Consider the following 15,599-nt stretch of genomic DNA (forward strand, 5'->3'; position numbering starts at 1 on the left):
CTATCGAAAAATATATAGGGTGTCTCATTTGAAAAAATGGACTTTTTTGAGTTTGAAAATAATCTAATCAGTTATCGAATTTTGGACACCCTGTATGAGATAAATTAGTTGTCAATATGGACTTCGAAAGTATTAGTCCTCTGCTCCAGTTTACCGCAGAAGCGTTTATCACCAATTCAAAATGAGTAAAAGACCCACTGTTAAAAATAGGGGTAAATATGTAAACATTTTCAAATAAATCAAGATATCTGAGAAACAGTTGAAAATAGCAGTGGCGGATACAGAGGGGGGGCCCATGGGCCCCCCCCCCTAAAATCTATAAATTTGGTCGGATATTAGGCTTTTGGATTAAAAATGGCGCCCTAAAAGGCATATTCGACATTACTTTTTATTTGGCCCCCCCCTAAAATAAATTCCTGTATCCGCCCCAGGAAAATAGGTATAGGGAAATCTAATGAAACTCATCATAAATTTTTCTGAAAAATCCAAATATTAAATAATATACAGGGTGTTCCATTTGAAATAAGGAAGTTAATGGCGACTTCCGGTGTAACCGGAAGTGGTATGACCTTGAAAATATTTTTAAATGAAAGGAAATTTTAAATAACCTAAAGTCTCAAAATTTCAAACTTCTAAGTATTTCCTAACCTCAAAAACTTCTAACGAACGGCTACGGTGAGAAACCCTGTCTGGGTTTGGGAAAGAATTCCAGAATTGTAAAAGAATAGATGGCCCCAATATGGTGGACAGCCAGACAACATTGAGGTCATCATAAAATTGAGCTGGCAATTGCCCAGTAGCAAAGCCAAAACCGAGACAAGACAAGACAAGACAACCCTGTAGATGGGGCATTAAAAATATGAAAGTACATTATTAAATTAATTAAACGATGAATTTGCTTTTGCCAGACATTTTTTGTGCGAGAAAACCTAAAACAAAGACCTTAAGACAAAAAAATTATGGCGGAGCTCGACATTGTTGACGGTTGTTTTCATTTTGAAATTTACAAACAGACATAGACTATTTTAGTTTGGTATTTTGTTTCTTCACATTTAAGAACAGTGGCTGTTGAAAACGGGAACATCTTAGGACATAAATTGCAGAAAATGTTTCGAAACATTCCCTCTAAAAGTTTTGATTCCGCAGCGAAACATTTCAGAAAACGGCCAGTGCCACCACATTGAAAACACACGTAATAAAGCCATTTAAAATATATTGGTTTCGAAAATGTTTCCTATTTGTGGCATATATTATTATGGGTTATTTATTTATTTATTTATTGATGTACATCTTACAACGCCATAAGTGGTAATAACAAGTAAGAGGGGGTATTAATGCACAAACTAATAATCACAGAATTTAATAAAAACTAACGTAGAAATAACTTTGAAAGTGGTGCAATGTGCTTATCAATCAAACTTACTTCTCTGACTGCAGTCAAAGGTAATAAAGGATCTTTATTGTCATTTATCGTTCAAAATAGTTTATCAGGAAAGCTACAAGCTCTTTGCTTCGACTGTTAAAATGCTTCGGCATATTTTCAACGCATAATTTCAAGAAATGCAATACAAAAACTCGAAAATTTAGTTCTTAAAAGAACTGGTTGTGCTTAAAAGTACAATTTAAAAAAAAAGACTGAAAATAAGCAAAAAAAGAGAATTACTCACAAAGATTCATCAACAACACGATATTATACAAAATAATGACTGACATTAGGATAATTGTCAAATAATAAAGGACAACCTTGCTGAAAACGGCGCAATGTGACCAACATAGCTATAATATAATTCGGTTTAAACTAATTTTTGCAGCTTTAATCTAAATAAAATATCTGTTACCATCATTTGCTCTATAAAGTAAAATGAAGAGCTGCTCGGTATCTTAAATTATACGACAAATTTAAACATTTTTGTCAAAATTTCATTTAGTCAGATTTATAGACTTTAGTGTCAATGTCGATATAATGATGACGTGCATCGGAAAATGTTTTGCGATTACAATATATAGATTACTTTTACAGGTTGATACAGCAGGGACTGATCAAATCTAAGCAGGTCTGCTCGACGCACGGTAGCCAACTGAAGTTGGGCATGTACAGTGACGTGAGCAAGTTTCCTTATTCGGGAGGCTACGTCTGGATATCGGAATGCTGCCCGCAAAAGTTCGTGTCCGTTTTTAGCGGTTCCATATTCGAGGGCTCCCCGCATCCGCCTCTCGTTATTTTGAAAATACTGTACCACTGGGCCTGTCAGACCAACATCCAGAACGTTACGCAGTGGGTAAGTTCCTTTGCAATTTGAAAATGGAATGTTATATTCAGAGTGTACAGGGTGTCCCACTAAGAATAGCTCTCGGCTGTATCTCGGAAAGTATTAGTCGTAGGGCTTGCGAAAAAAAAATATTTATAACTAAAGAGAGCTATGATAAATTGCTAGAAATTATTTTCAAGTTTGTAAAACGCTCGCAACTGCTATGGAAAATAAGAAAATAAATTTTTTACAGAATTTTGCCTAGATAATGGGTACTATAAATAATAGCTTCATAATGTTCAGTAAATTTTGGATTTTTTTGTTAGAACCATTTTCCCCTATACACTAAAATAAAGTGGTGGGGGAAGGTTAGATATAGATTTATTTAAATGTTAATAACTACGGACTGGATGATCAGAATCCAACAAACGAGGGCTCGTTTAAAAGAGCGTTTCTTACTCTATATTATACCATAAAAATATTAATAATAAGGGTTTGAACGTAGACGCTAGGGGGCGCTTTCTTACAATTTAACAAACAGTGCGTTTTTTAAAAAAATAAATAAATACGATAGTATATGTAGTAGTAAAAGCTTAAAAAGTCAGCGAAAACCGCGTCTTGATATCTTCTTTCAAACCGACGATATTAGCAAAATTATAATAAATACCAAAAAATAAGCCCTTAATTACCTTATTTTTACAACACGGTATCAATAGCCCTCTTGATTATCCCCATTCAAACAAAAAAATAAGATAGAAACAGTTAGTTTATTTTAAAATCGACGAAATACCAGAATACCATAATACCAGATGTATTAATATCTAATAATTAAGATATTAATAACAGTGAACAAGAAACGATGATTCAGTGAAGTCATGGTAGGCTTTGGAAAAAAGTTGCTTTTGACGTAATAGTATAAAGTCAAATTGTTATTAGATCAACATTTCGATAGTCTTAGCAGCGTTTTTTTATCTTTTAATTGGTTTTTCAAAATGCCTTTATTATTTCAAGTAGAGTAAGTTGTTGGCATTTTGAAAAAGCAATCAAAATATAAAAGACTAACTAACAGATTTACTTGGATCATATTTGTTTTATTTTCTTCTATATTTTAGGTTAAAGTAGACAACTTATATGTAAAAGGAATGTATACATGGCTCAGAGCAGCCTGTACTGTCGCCTTACATACGTACATCAGACAACTAGGCGGCTCGCAATGTAAGGTAGAGGTTGGAGTTATCTCGCTAGGAACGACGTCACAAGATGGCAATTCGCGACAAGTCAAGGTAAAAATAAAGTTACAGTGTATTACCACAGACAGAATAGAGAACAATTATTCTTTATACTGTGGTATTACAGTAGGTTTGTTCCAACATAACAAAGAACCGTTCGTGGTATGCAAATATATTGCTACTACCGCATTTACACAATGAGTGGAAAGTGAAACCAAAGAAAAGAAATAGGAATATAAATCTTGCATAAGTCTATCCTTTTCGTTCAACAGGATTTTCATGCGCACGCACCAAATAAAACGATCTGATTCGCCTACTTCATCGCTGAACGCTGTCACCTGCCCACGCACTATTTTAAACTCTAAATATTAATAACGTATAATATATTATTTTTTTATTGGTAATGGCATTATTTCAATCTGTTATTTTAGTTGTTTATATTCAACATATCTATTTGTTTCTTGATTTTGTTTAAATATGTCAGAAATTAAATTTAAATTTATAAGTAAAGGCATGAATAGTCAGACGCTAAATTGATTTACGTGGTAGATAGAAACTTAGAAAACTACTTCTATTGGTTAGTATGAAATAAATCAACTAATCAAGAAGCACTTCTCACGCTTGCGTAGTTCAAAGCTGTTGAACGAAAAGGATCGACTTATGTGGATTTTGTATACCTCCATCTTGTAGAATGTAGAATGTAGTATATCTACTAATAATATGTAGTAGAATGTAATACATTCTACCTCCATCTTAAAAATTTGGCTTCAATTTCTATTTCTGACTAGCGATATAGTGTAATATATACCGTATGATCGAAAAAAAAAACGGCGTCCAGTTGGCTTGGAAATGACGATCGATGACATTCCCCAAATAATTTTACATATAAAATGACAGCGATGTTCATTTCATAGCCATCTGACGCCGTTTTTTTTTTCGACCATAAGGTATATGTTGGTATGATTACGCTTATTCGCAGTAGAGAAAATGCGTTCCATCAACGAGAGAATCGTTTAGCGAACCATTTTTTTGCGTTTTAACCAAAATTCGATACCAGCTTAAAAGCAAGAATTAGAGGAACTGACGTGCGTATTAAGATTGTGTCAACTGATTATTGTTTTTCTTTGGCTATTTTCTGTTTATAATTTACTGATTCCTCAAGTTTTATTTCGTATTTATCGTTTTTACATAAAAACGTTTTTAAATAATTGTTTTTATATTTTATATTTATACTAAATATTATGATAAATGACAAAGAGGACAGTTTCTAGAACAGTACAAATTTTCTGTGTTGGAACAAACCTAGTTTAAAGATCTACTTAGTAGGTTATCACCCTTTTTTAAACTAATGGAATTTTAGGTGGAAGTTCTGGGTATTTTAGAAGTAGCCACCAAATTAGTCAGATTGAAAGCCGTCGAACCTCTGGCCGAAGGAGACAGGAATTACAAGAGGCGTTTTTCGAAGATTCTCGAACCTTTGGTTCAGTGGGTTCATCCCAGCAGTGTTATAGTCACCGACCTGACAGTGGATAAAGCCACTTTAGTCCAAATGGGCTTTAACCATGTGGTACAGTCCACTTCTATGGATTCGAATAATTCGAATAGAACGATTATGGAGTATTTGAGGAGGATCGTGCCTAGGATGTTCCAGAATACGCTTTCGTTACTTTCAAGGTAGGCAAATAATAATAATTTATTCATATCAATATTACAAAAAATAATTTAGACACACGCCAATAAACATATAAAAAACATACAAACAATTCACTGTATAAAATCTTACTTGATAAACATATTCAGATAGGACAATATAATAAAAAGTTAAAATCTGTAAATTTCTTATACGGAGTGAGTCTTAAATAAGTGCATATATTTTTAGGGGTGGTATGTTTATTCAGGTCGATGAGGTTTTGAGATTTTGTACTTTCCAAAAACAAAATTTAATTTTTATTTAAAAATATGTCATCTGATAATCTGGCAATATGTAGGGTGGTCCTAACTGTATTCCGGAAGTCTTATCTAAAAATAACCGGTTTGCAATCGTGATTTTACTTTACTTGACAGGGAAAGGCGTACCGGCAACTCCGCAATAACACGTCGTCGCATTTCTCTCACTTGACTTAATAAGATCCCTATGCGATTTACTTCCACACTGATCCACACATGTAAATCCTCAATATTTGGATGAAAATTGATGTCTGGGAGTTTTTTGACATGAGAAATTTGATTTTGATGTCAATATGACTTCTACTTGTAGAGGGGGTGTGATTATATCATATATTTTAATAGTTCTATATTATAATATTCTCTGTATTATACAACTCGAAAAAAAACAATCACCTGCCATTTGAAATCAAATCCATAACATCATTTTTTCATTTCGTCAAAGCAGTGAACTCTTATTTACTAGACAAGGCTTTCTACGCCGTAAATGAATTATATTTGAATTGAAAATCGAATTTGATCTTGAAAACACTGGTCTAATGTTTGCTATTGCTATATTTACTAATGACATCGAAATTAATTTATTTAGAGGTCATTGATATTCTATAAACTGGCTAAATATTTTTTGAATATTATTTATGATTTTTTTGTTCTTTGACATTGTAAACATTTATATATGTTTATTTTAACAATAAGACTGACAATATTATTTGTATAATGTTTTGTATTATCTTTTGTTTGTTTGTTTGTGTACCTTGTTTTTTTTTACTTTGTTTGTTAGTTTACCTTTGTCCACAAATTGAAAAATTTTTTGACAATAAAGGCATTTATTTATTTATTTATTTATTTATTCAACACATGTTTATATTTTTTTCAATAATGACATGTATTGACTACTTCCATTCTAAATATCTTGAGAACGGTTGCTTGTAGATATTTTTACTAAGAGTTATTTTTACGTAAAAAATCACGAAAATGTATATTTTCTCACCCAATAGTATTATACAGGTATGAACAAAAAGGTATTACTCTTCAAAACAGTTAAAACACATGTATGTGCCCCCCTTCAAATAGGAGTCATATTGACATCACAATCAAATTTCTCATGTCAAAAAACTCCTAGACGCCAATTTTCATTCAAATATTGATGTTATTTCAGAAATTATTTGGATAAAATTGAAATGAGTACGAAACTTCTACACCCTGTATCACCAAAACTAAGCATTTTAGAACATACATTTATATGAACTTTTTTACCTATTCTTATCTGCAGAATATGCTGCCGTAGTTTACAGAATACAGTTCGTACCACCCTGTAGATTAAATTTAGAAGAAAAGATTAAGATTTTTGAAGATACTGACTTTGACAAGAGAATATGCTTTCTGATCCTTGTTTGCGATTATTTTTAGCAACCGCTATAGTAGCGCCCTAGTGTACGCGATACAAAGTAATTGTAAGTTTTGGTGGCAAGCCCAGTATTCCAATCTAAATGTATTTTTTTTATCTATGGTCAGATCCGTTTGTCAGACTGTATTTCAATCAACTTTTTTTAATAACTAAATTTTAAAATTTTTCTAATTCTTGCAATACCCAAACAAAATCTTTCGTTCTAGGCAAATAATCCAGCAGTTCCTGGACGAGCTGGTGTGGCGCGAATGGTTCGGCACCACCTCGATGCAGGCCTTCGACAACCTGGTGGTGCACCTGGCCGAGCAAACGCGCCAGACGCAGGGCGGCAACAGCCTCTTCGTGCGCCTCAACAAGGTGGCCATGAACCCGTTCCGCAGCTGGGCGCTGACGCCGGCTCCCGTCCAGCCGGGAACCGTGGCTCCGCCGGCTCAGCAGCAGCAGCCAGCGCCTAAGCCGGCGCCCAAAGCGGCACCGGTGGTCCAGCCGCCGGCCAAGGCGCCGGAAGCGGTCTCTGTAGTGAAGAAACGTAAAAGGTACGTTCGGGCGTGGCCAGTCCGACCCTGCCTTTTATAGCTGTTTTTTTTTACAGCTGTCGATAATAGCAATTAAAATACGCCGGGTGCGTCTCGAAAGTGGCTCGTTTGGTATGTTAGTATATGACATAAATTAGGATTGATTGACGTATTCAATTGTTTTTGGTCACTTCCTGTTTCACTGGAAATCTCTAACTTTTGATTTTTAAATGGCACCCTTTGTATTTTTGTACTTTATTCGATAGAAAGCGACATTCTGAATAGGAAGACATATCATATATCAACTTTTGACAATCTAGAGTACCATGGCTATGTTAAAAACACTAATTTTTAATCAAGAAGCCTTGGCAAAATGGATTTGATTGTCTAATGTTTTTAGTGTCTTGTCCTGGCTGGTTAAAAGATGCCCAAATCGTATTTTTAATTATATCTCAATTTTTTCAAACGGAACGAGGGTGGCTCGTTAGCATATTTAGAAAAAGTATTTTTTATGTATAATTTGATACCACACACTTGGTATTTGAGTCAGATTCTTGTTATGAACCACTTGTTATAATTTAAAATAAACCATATGCGAAAATGTCATAAGTTGTCATATGATATGTCATTCTATTCAGAGTGTTATTTTCTGTCGAATAAAGTAAAATAATACTGAAGGTGCCATTTAAAAATCAAAAGTTGTAGTCATTTCCGGTGAAACAGGAAATGACCGAAAATAAATATTGAATACCATCAATTAATCCTAATTTATATCATATACTAACATACCAAATGTCGTTTTTTTAACTGAAAAAAAAAATAAAAAAGTTATAAGGGTGAGCCACTTTTGAGACGCACCCGGTATAACTTATGTTCAAATAAAACAAGTTTTAATATTGCACAGGAATACATAGAACACAACATAACTAAAACAAAATATTTTATTAATAATAATTTCAATAATTTACAAATTCCTTCTCAATTTTATTCCTTAAATGTTAATTAATTAAATGTAATCCTAATTTTTTTAAACCAGTACCTTTTTACCTTGTCTTTCTACAGTACTAAAATTTATTATTATTTACCTATCCTATGATGCATCAGAAGTGGGATATATCCAAATATTATATAAACCAGTTTGCCTCAATAGTAGCGAAATTTAAAGTGTTTTAAAGATAGTTTCATTAAGACAGTATTGCATAGAGAAAGGTGATAAAGACAATGTAAATATATACAGTGTTAAACATAAAATTAAGACTAATATCGGAATTATGACGAGTCATAACTTCTTGAAAAGTCTTCTGGGTTTTTATACAAAATATAAAAGATGTTTTTTGTCAACACTGCATTGATCCAACGGAGACTAATTTGTCTGTATTGTTTCACTAATAAAATTAAATAAATTTGTCTAACTCAGTCGTCAGAAGCAGGAAAATACAAAGGACAACGTAAAAAAAGTATTTAAAATATCTATATACAACTATTCAAGAACACTTATAGTTATTTTCTTTGTTCTTTGTGTTTTTTGCTTCTGACGACGCAACGGGAGGAGATATACCTCCCTAAACGTTAAGCACTAACATGTCAGTTAGGCAAATTTCTTTTATTAGCAAAAGCTGCTGACAAATTGGTCTCTGTTGGATCAACGCAGTGGAGACAAAAAATACCTTTTTTATTTTGTAGATCTTCTTCTCCTGGCGAAAAAAAATGAAATATTTTCAAGAAATCAACACGCCACAAAGGCGTAAACATTTTTTAATCATAACTTTTTATTTCCAGAAAAGAACCAGAATCGCCTAAACCCCCACCACCAACCAACACCGAAATGAACCGACCCCCGAAATCTACATCGCCTGACGTACCCGAGCAAATGGTACCGTTAGAAAATTACTATTACGGTACCATTGATAATTATCCGCCCAGAACCAACATAACCTTGAACATGAAGTGTTCCTTTTGCAAGGAGACCTTTAACAACAACATTGTTCTGATGAATCATTTGTTCAAGCACGCGCATAACGTGTCCAAGGACGGGCAGATGTGTCGGTACTGTTTGGCCAGCGTGTCTACGGCAAACGATTTACTGAAGCACATAGGTAAGTTTTCTGTCATTAAGAGTTATTTCAAAAGTATGTCTAGCGAAAATGATTTTATGGAAAGAACTGTTTTTCTCTCTACAATTTCCTGTCTCACAATGTACCGTTTGTGTCCAGGAAGGGTTCATATTTTTATAGTTGTCGATTTTCGAAAGAAATCAGTACATTTATTTTATTTCGTATATTTTTCATTTTATTGATTTTATGGAAAGCACTGTTCATTAAAATGTTGTATCCTATGTTATAGGGCCTGTTTCTCTCTACAATTTCCTGTCTCACAATGTACCGTTTGTGTCCAGGAAGGGTTCATATTTTCATAGATGTCGATTTTCGAAAGAAATCGGTACATTTATTTTATTTCGTATATTTTTCATTTTATTGATTTTATGGAAAGCACTGTTCATTAAAATGTTGTATCCTATGTTATAGGGCTTGTTTCTCTCTACAATTTCCTGTCTCACAATGTACCGTTTGTGTCCAGGAACGGTTTATATTTTCATAGATGTCGATTTTCGAAAGAAATCGGTACATTTACTTTATTTCGTATATTTTTCATTTTATTGATTTTATTGAAAGCACTGTTCATTAAAATGTTGTATCCTATGTTATAGGGCTTGTTTCTCTCTACAATTTCCTGTCTCACAATGTACCGTTTGTGTCCAGGAAGGGTTCATATTTTCATAGATGTCGATTTTCGAAAGAAATCAGAACATGTATATTATTTCGTATATTTTTCATTTTATTGGTTTTATGGAAAGCACTGTTCATTAAAATGTTGTATCCTATGTTATAGGGCTTGTTTCTTTCTACAATTTCCTGTCTCACAATGTACCGTTTGTGTCCAGGAAGGGTTCATATTTTCATAGATGTCGATTTTCGAAAGAAATCGGTACATTTATTTTATTTCGTATATTTTTCATTTTATTGATTTTATGGAAAGCACTGTTCATTAAAATGTTGTATCCTATGTTATAGGGCTTGTTTCTCTCTACAATTTCCTGTCTCACAATGTACCGTTTATGTCCAGGAAGGGTTCATATTTTCATAGATGTCGATTTTCGAAAGAAATCAGTACATGTATATTATTTCGTATATTTTTCATTTTATTGATTTTATGGAAAGCACTGTTCATTAAAATGTTGTATCCTATGTTATAGGACTTGTTTCTCTCTACCATTTCCTGTCTCACAATGTACCGTTTGTGTCCAGGAAGGGTTCATAGTTTCATAGATGTCGATTTTCGAAAGAAATCAGAACATGTATATTATTTCGTATATTTTTCATTTTATTGGTTTTATGGAAAGCACTGTTCATTAAAATGTTGTATCCTATGTTATAGGACTTGTTTCTCTCTACAATTTCCTGTCTCACAATGTACCGTTTGTGTCCAGGAAGGGTTCATATTTTCATAGATGTCGATTTTCGAAAGAAATCGGTACATTTATTTTATTTCGTATATTTTTCATTTTATTGATTTTATGGAAAGCACTGTTCATTAAAATGTTGTATCCTATGTTATAGGGCTTGTTTCTCTCTACAATTTCCTGTCTCACAATGTTCCGTTTGTGTCCGGGAAGGGTTCATAGTTTCATAGTTGTCGATTTTCGAAAGAAATCAGTAGGTACATGTATATTATTTCGTATATTTTTCTTTTATTGATTTTATGGAAAGCACTGTTCATTAAAATGTTATCTCCTATGTTATAGGGCTTGTTTCTCTCTACAATTGCCTGTCTTACAATGTACCGTTTGTGTCGGGGAAGGGATCATAGTTTCATAGTTGTCGATTTTCGAAAGAAATCAGTACATGTATATTATTTCGTATATTTTTCATTATATTGATTTTATGGAAAGCTATGTTCATTAAAATTTTGTATTTTTTTACGAAAAATTTGGTACCACACATTTGGTATTTCGAGTCAAATTGTCGTTACATTTATGGTCATAGAAAAAAAAATAATTTAGTCATTTAAAAATCAAAAGTTGTAAGATACATTCAGGTTGAGAGCGTCGAGCGTCGCGTCGCGTTTGCGTCGCGTCCGCCCCATTGAACTTGAACACCGACGCTCAGCGGACGCTAGAGCAACGCCAAACGCGACGCTGTCTGCCTGAACGGTCTAATTTAAGTTAAGCGAATTAATTCCATTTTGACACGCGGACGCGACTCAAACGCGACGCGACGCTCGACGCTCTCAGCCTGAATGTACCTGTAGTCATTTTCCGTGAAACAGGTAGTGACCGAAGACAATTGAAAAATCCTTATTAATTTATTTAGTTAATCAATCCTAATTTGTATCGTATACTAACATACCAAATCTCGATTTTTTTATGTGAAAGAAATAAGAAAGTTATATGGGTGAGCCACTTTTGAGAAAAAGTAACAAAAAAAACTAAATTTATAAAATATTTTAGCTACTGCTCATCCTGTCGAGACCAAACACGATAACGGGTTTGTATGCCTGATTTGCGAGACCCAGTATATGAATCCATTTGTTCTGGGTAAACATATGTCCAAAGAGCATGGTCCATCTGAACTGCCATATCAGTGTGGTACTTGTGGATATAGGTAAGGGTATATTCACATTTTTTTTAAATTTACCTAAAACAGAAAGTAGAACTTTATTTTTTATTGATAATTGATATTTTTTTGTAATCTACGAAATGATATTATTGGTTTTTGGACCTTAGGGGCTTTTAAAACCCATTAAAAAAATCCAGGACCATGTTTAAAAAATGAAAGGTTATGATGGAAGCTCAAAGGTGAAACAGAGGTTTTAAAAGCTGATAACACCTTCTTATAGAACAGAAAAAGTAGCAGTAACAATGTGAATTTTATTGGGTTATCATTATTAAAAAATAAAATCTCGAATATCATCACATTTGTCGCAAATTTTGAAATATAATTAGTGAAAAAGTTAAAAGTTTAACTTTTTCCACTAATTGAAAATTCCTACCACTAATTTTGACGTTCTGAATGCTTACATTCAAATTACAGGAACAAACTTCTACGCTAATTGAAACCACTAATTTATTCCACTATAGTCTGTCCAACGAGAAGATTTAGTGATAGATGTGTCTGTCATTTTAATTTCAAAGTAGTTTATTTTATTTTACAAAGAAATAAGTTGCTACAACTGGAACGCATAGCAGGAAATTAATATATTTAAAATTTGACTGACAAGTGATTACTAGAAACTATTGTGAAAAAAACTGTAACTGAAAAAATGTAATCCAGTTATTTTATTTAATAAAAAACGGTATGTGTTAACAAACAAGAACAAGACACCACACAGCATATATAATACATACAAATTTGTAATATTCCGCAGACATAATTAAAACAACATAAATAAAACAAACTATTTTATTAATAATAACACCAAATTTTATACCTTAAATGTTGATTAATTAACTTTAATCTTAATTTCTTTAAACCAGTACCTTTTGACATTATTTTTCTGCAGTACTAAAATCCATTATTTACCGATCGTGTGATGTCGATATTTTACAGCTACTCTAGTTTTTAGTATGTGTTTAGAGTATGGTCCTTCTACCATATTCGAGATGCACTTATCTACGACGAGATGGTATACGAACTTTATTGATGGTAACTTTATTTTTATTGGTGTATCTGTATCCAGACAACCAAACCAAACACTTTCTGCCTATTTTGCCTACAGTTAATTTTCACTCGATTTTTCCTCCACTTGCCTTCAAAAGACACAAAACACACGTAATAACACAAATCAAAATGCATCATCTTCCAAAACGCAGGGTTTTTGACAAAAGTTGTCACAAAATTATAACTTATAATTTGGCAAGACTTTGACAAGCGTCAAAAATCTAAAGGCGAGTTCATACGCATCGGCGTCCGTTTGTCTTTCATCGTTCCGTCAAACCAATAAAATTGAAATACGATCTGTCATTTTTGAAATAAACCAATAAAACTGGTTAAAAACAACAAGAGACGACGCATGACGGATTTATATTTAAACCCATCCATAGTTAACTTAAAAATTATTAGAAACTTCTTTTAGTAAAATAAATAGATTGGTATGGGACGTCATCTGCTTTTCTTCTGTCATCGTCTGTCGAAATCTTACCTGAGAAAAAAAACAGAGTATAATTGCGAGGTTCTGAATGAAGCTATACTTTTACTGATTTAGTTTTATAGAGCATACCAAATAAACTTTAGTCACGTGATTAAGCTTGACCGGCACAGCGTTGCCCAGTTCAACATATTTCTTTTAATCAAAATATTTTATGAAACAAAAATAAATTAATTATAAATATATATATTATAATTAATTATATATTATTATAATAAATAATTATATATTATAATTATAAACAGTTATTATTTACTGCGATGAGTTTTTTGCAACGGCTATTATTTAATATTATGTTGTACACTTCGCACTAAAAGGGATTCAACAAAGAACACTGTTCAATTGCAAGGTCTGCTAGTAAAAAAATTAAGCTTAATGTATCACAGCACAATTCACTTAAACCAAAAATTTGTAACACAGAACTAAAGGGGCAAAACGAATGACAGTGTCAGGAAATAAATAAATAAATGTGGCAACTTGACATTTTTTACAGCAGAGCTACCACCTGAATCGCTAGCGGGAAATTTAAATTCCAGTTAGTCAGCCCGGTTTCTAACACGTCCATGTTTGGCAACAATGAATTTAAAATCCCCGCTGTCGATTACATAACTAAAAGTTTAATTGGTATCGCTTATAATTTATTAGCTGTCACCATAAAGGTTGTAACTTATAGTGTATTTTTTATATGCTCAAATTACACATTTTTATTTTGTAGGTGCTCAAATCATAGACAGGTTATCGACCATTTCTACAAACAGCACGACAACGGTCCCACAATCCAGTGCCCCTTCTGCCTAAAATCTACCACAGTATTCTCGGCCTCTCGCAACATTGTCCAGAACATGAGCTACTTCATACAACATTTACAGAAACATCAAAAGAAACAATTTGCGAAAAGGTAAAAATCAATTTTTAAAAATCCCTTGATCTATTTAACAGATTTTTTTGCAGATGCGGAAAGTGCAACCTATGGTTCGTCCAGAAAGAGGTTTTGAAGGACCACCAAATGAAAATGCACGCGTCTCAGCGAGGCAAAACCGGTCTCATCAGTTGGGTTGCGCCTAGGAACGGTGTTATGGTACCCAAATCGAAAATGGACATTTATCCGTGCGACGCCGAAGGAATTAATTTCAACACGCTCTTCTTCAACTTGTCCAAGAATTTGAAATGTAAAGAATGCAATTCACTGATGGATAGTCCTAAGCATTTTCCGTAAGTTACATAGATCTTTATCTTTCTGTATACAATAATTATATATTTTTTATTATTTACAGCTCTTTCGAAAGTTGTCAAAATCCCAATTGCCAGTACTCTACTTGTTGTTCTAACGCCATGCAAGAGCACAATGCAAAGTGTAGTAAAACATTTCAGGCTCACATTTCAGAAGATCCTCTACCTTACGAAATGTTTTGCATTTGTGGATACAGAAGTAGAGATGGTAAATATATTGCTACTATTTTGAAATAATCGTATTTAGAACTTTACACACATTTTTTTGTTTTTGACGAAAAAGAAAACGGGTGTCTCATTTCAAGAATATATTTTATAGGGAAATTAAGTGCAGATATTTTAAGGGGTGGAATTCAATTATCCTGCGTGCCGGGCCACAGCGGCATCCAAGGCAACGAAAAACCCAATGAGCTAGCTATGCAAGGACCATCGGCATCCTATCTTGGTCCAGAGCCAGTACTGGGATACCAAAATGTATGACCTGTAGTGCACTAAAACTCTGGATCAAGGAAAAGTAGAATGTCCACTGGAGAAACAGACAGGGGTACAGGCACAGCAATGCCTTTATCCAAGGACCTAGCTCTAAAACCACAAAAGAACTGCTAATGCTTAGCAGGAATAAGGTGCGGATTAAAACAGGCCTCTTGACAGGACACATGGCTGTCAAGCGTTACCTGAACAAGCTCAACCTGTGTTAAGGAAGTCTTTACTGCAGATTCTGCGACAATGATTCTGAAACACCAACCTGCATTAGTTAAATTGTTGGGCAACATTGTGTTCTCCTAAAGTACTATAAACTAATTTCCAGAAACTGAACAAG

General features: G+C 33.4%; 1 protein-coding gene across 2 annotated transcripts in view; it reads left to right on the forward strand.

Moving 5' to 3' along the window:
• Window positions 1–15,599, forward strand: part of LOC115879678 — a 29,494-nt gene that overhangs the window by 9,847 nt on the left and 4,048 nt on the right. For both annotated transcript variants that reach the window (XM_030896607.1, XM_030896608.1), the window contains exons 8-16: window positions 2,021–2,279; window positions 3,362–3,532; window positions 4,839–5,152; window positions 7,037–7,366; window positions 9,125–9,441; window positions 11,853–12,006; window positions 14,265–14,447; window positions 14,501–14,761; window positions 14,824–14,987. In XM_030896607.1, the coding sequence (XP_030752467.1) occupies window positions 2,021–2,279; window positions 3,362–3,532; window positions 4,839–5,152; window positions 7,037–7,366; window positions 9,125–9,441; window positions 11,853–12,006; window positions 14,265–14,447; window positions 14,501–14,761; window positions 14,824–14,987 (2,153 nt within the window). The remainder of the gene's footprint in view (window positions 1–2,020; window positions 2,280–3,361; window positions 3,533–4,838; window positions 5,153–7,036; window positions 7,367–9,124; window positions 9,442–11,852; window positions 12,007–14,264; window positions 14,448–14,500; window positions 14,762–14,823; window positions 14,988–15,599) is intronic.

This window comes from Sitophilus oryzae, unplaced genomic scaffold (genome assembly GCF_002938485.1).
Source record: "Sitophilus oryzae breed Bouriz unplaced genomic scaffold, Soryzae_2.0 scaffold_1583_pilon_pilon, whole genome shotgun sequence".
Taxonomy (NCBI): Eukaryota; Metazoa; Arthropoda; class Insecta; order Coleoptera; family Curculionidae; genus Sitophilus; species Sitophilus oryzae.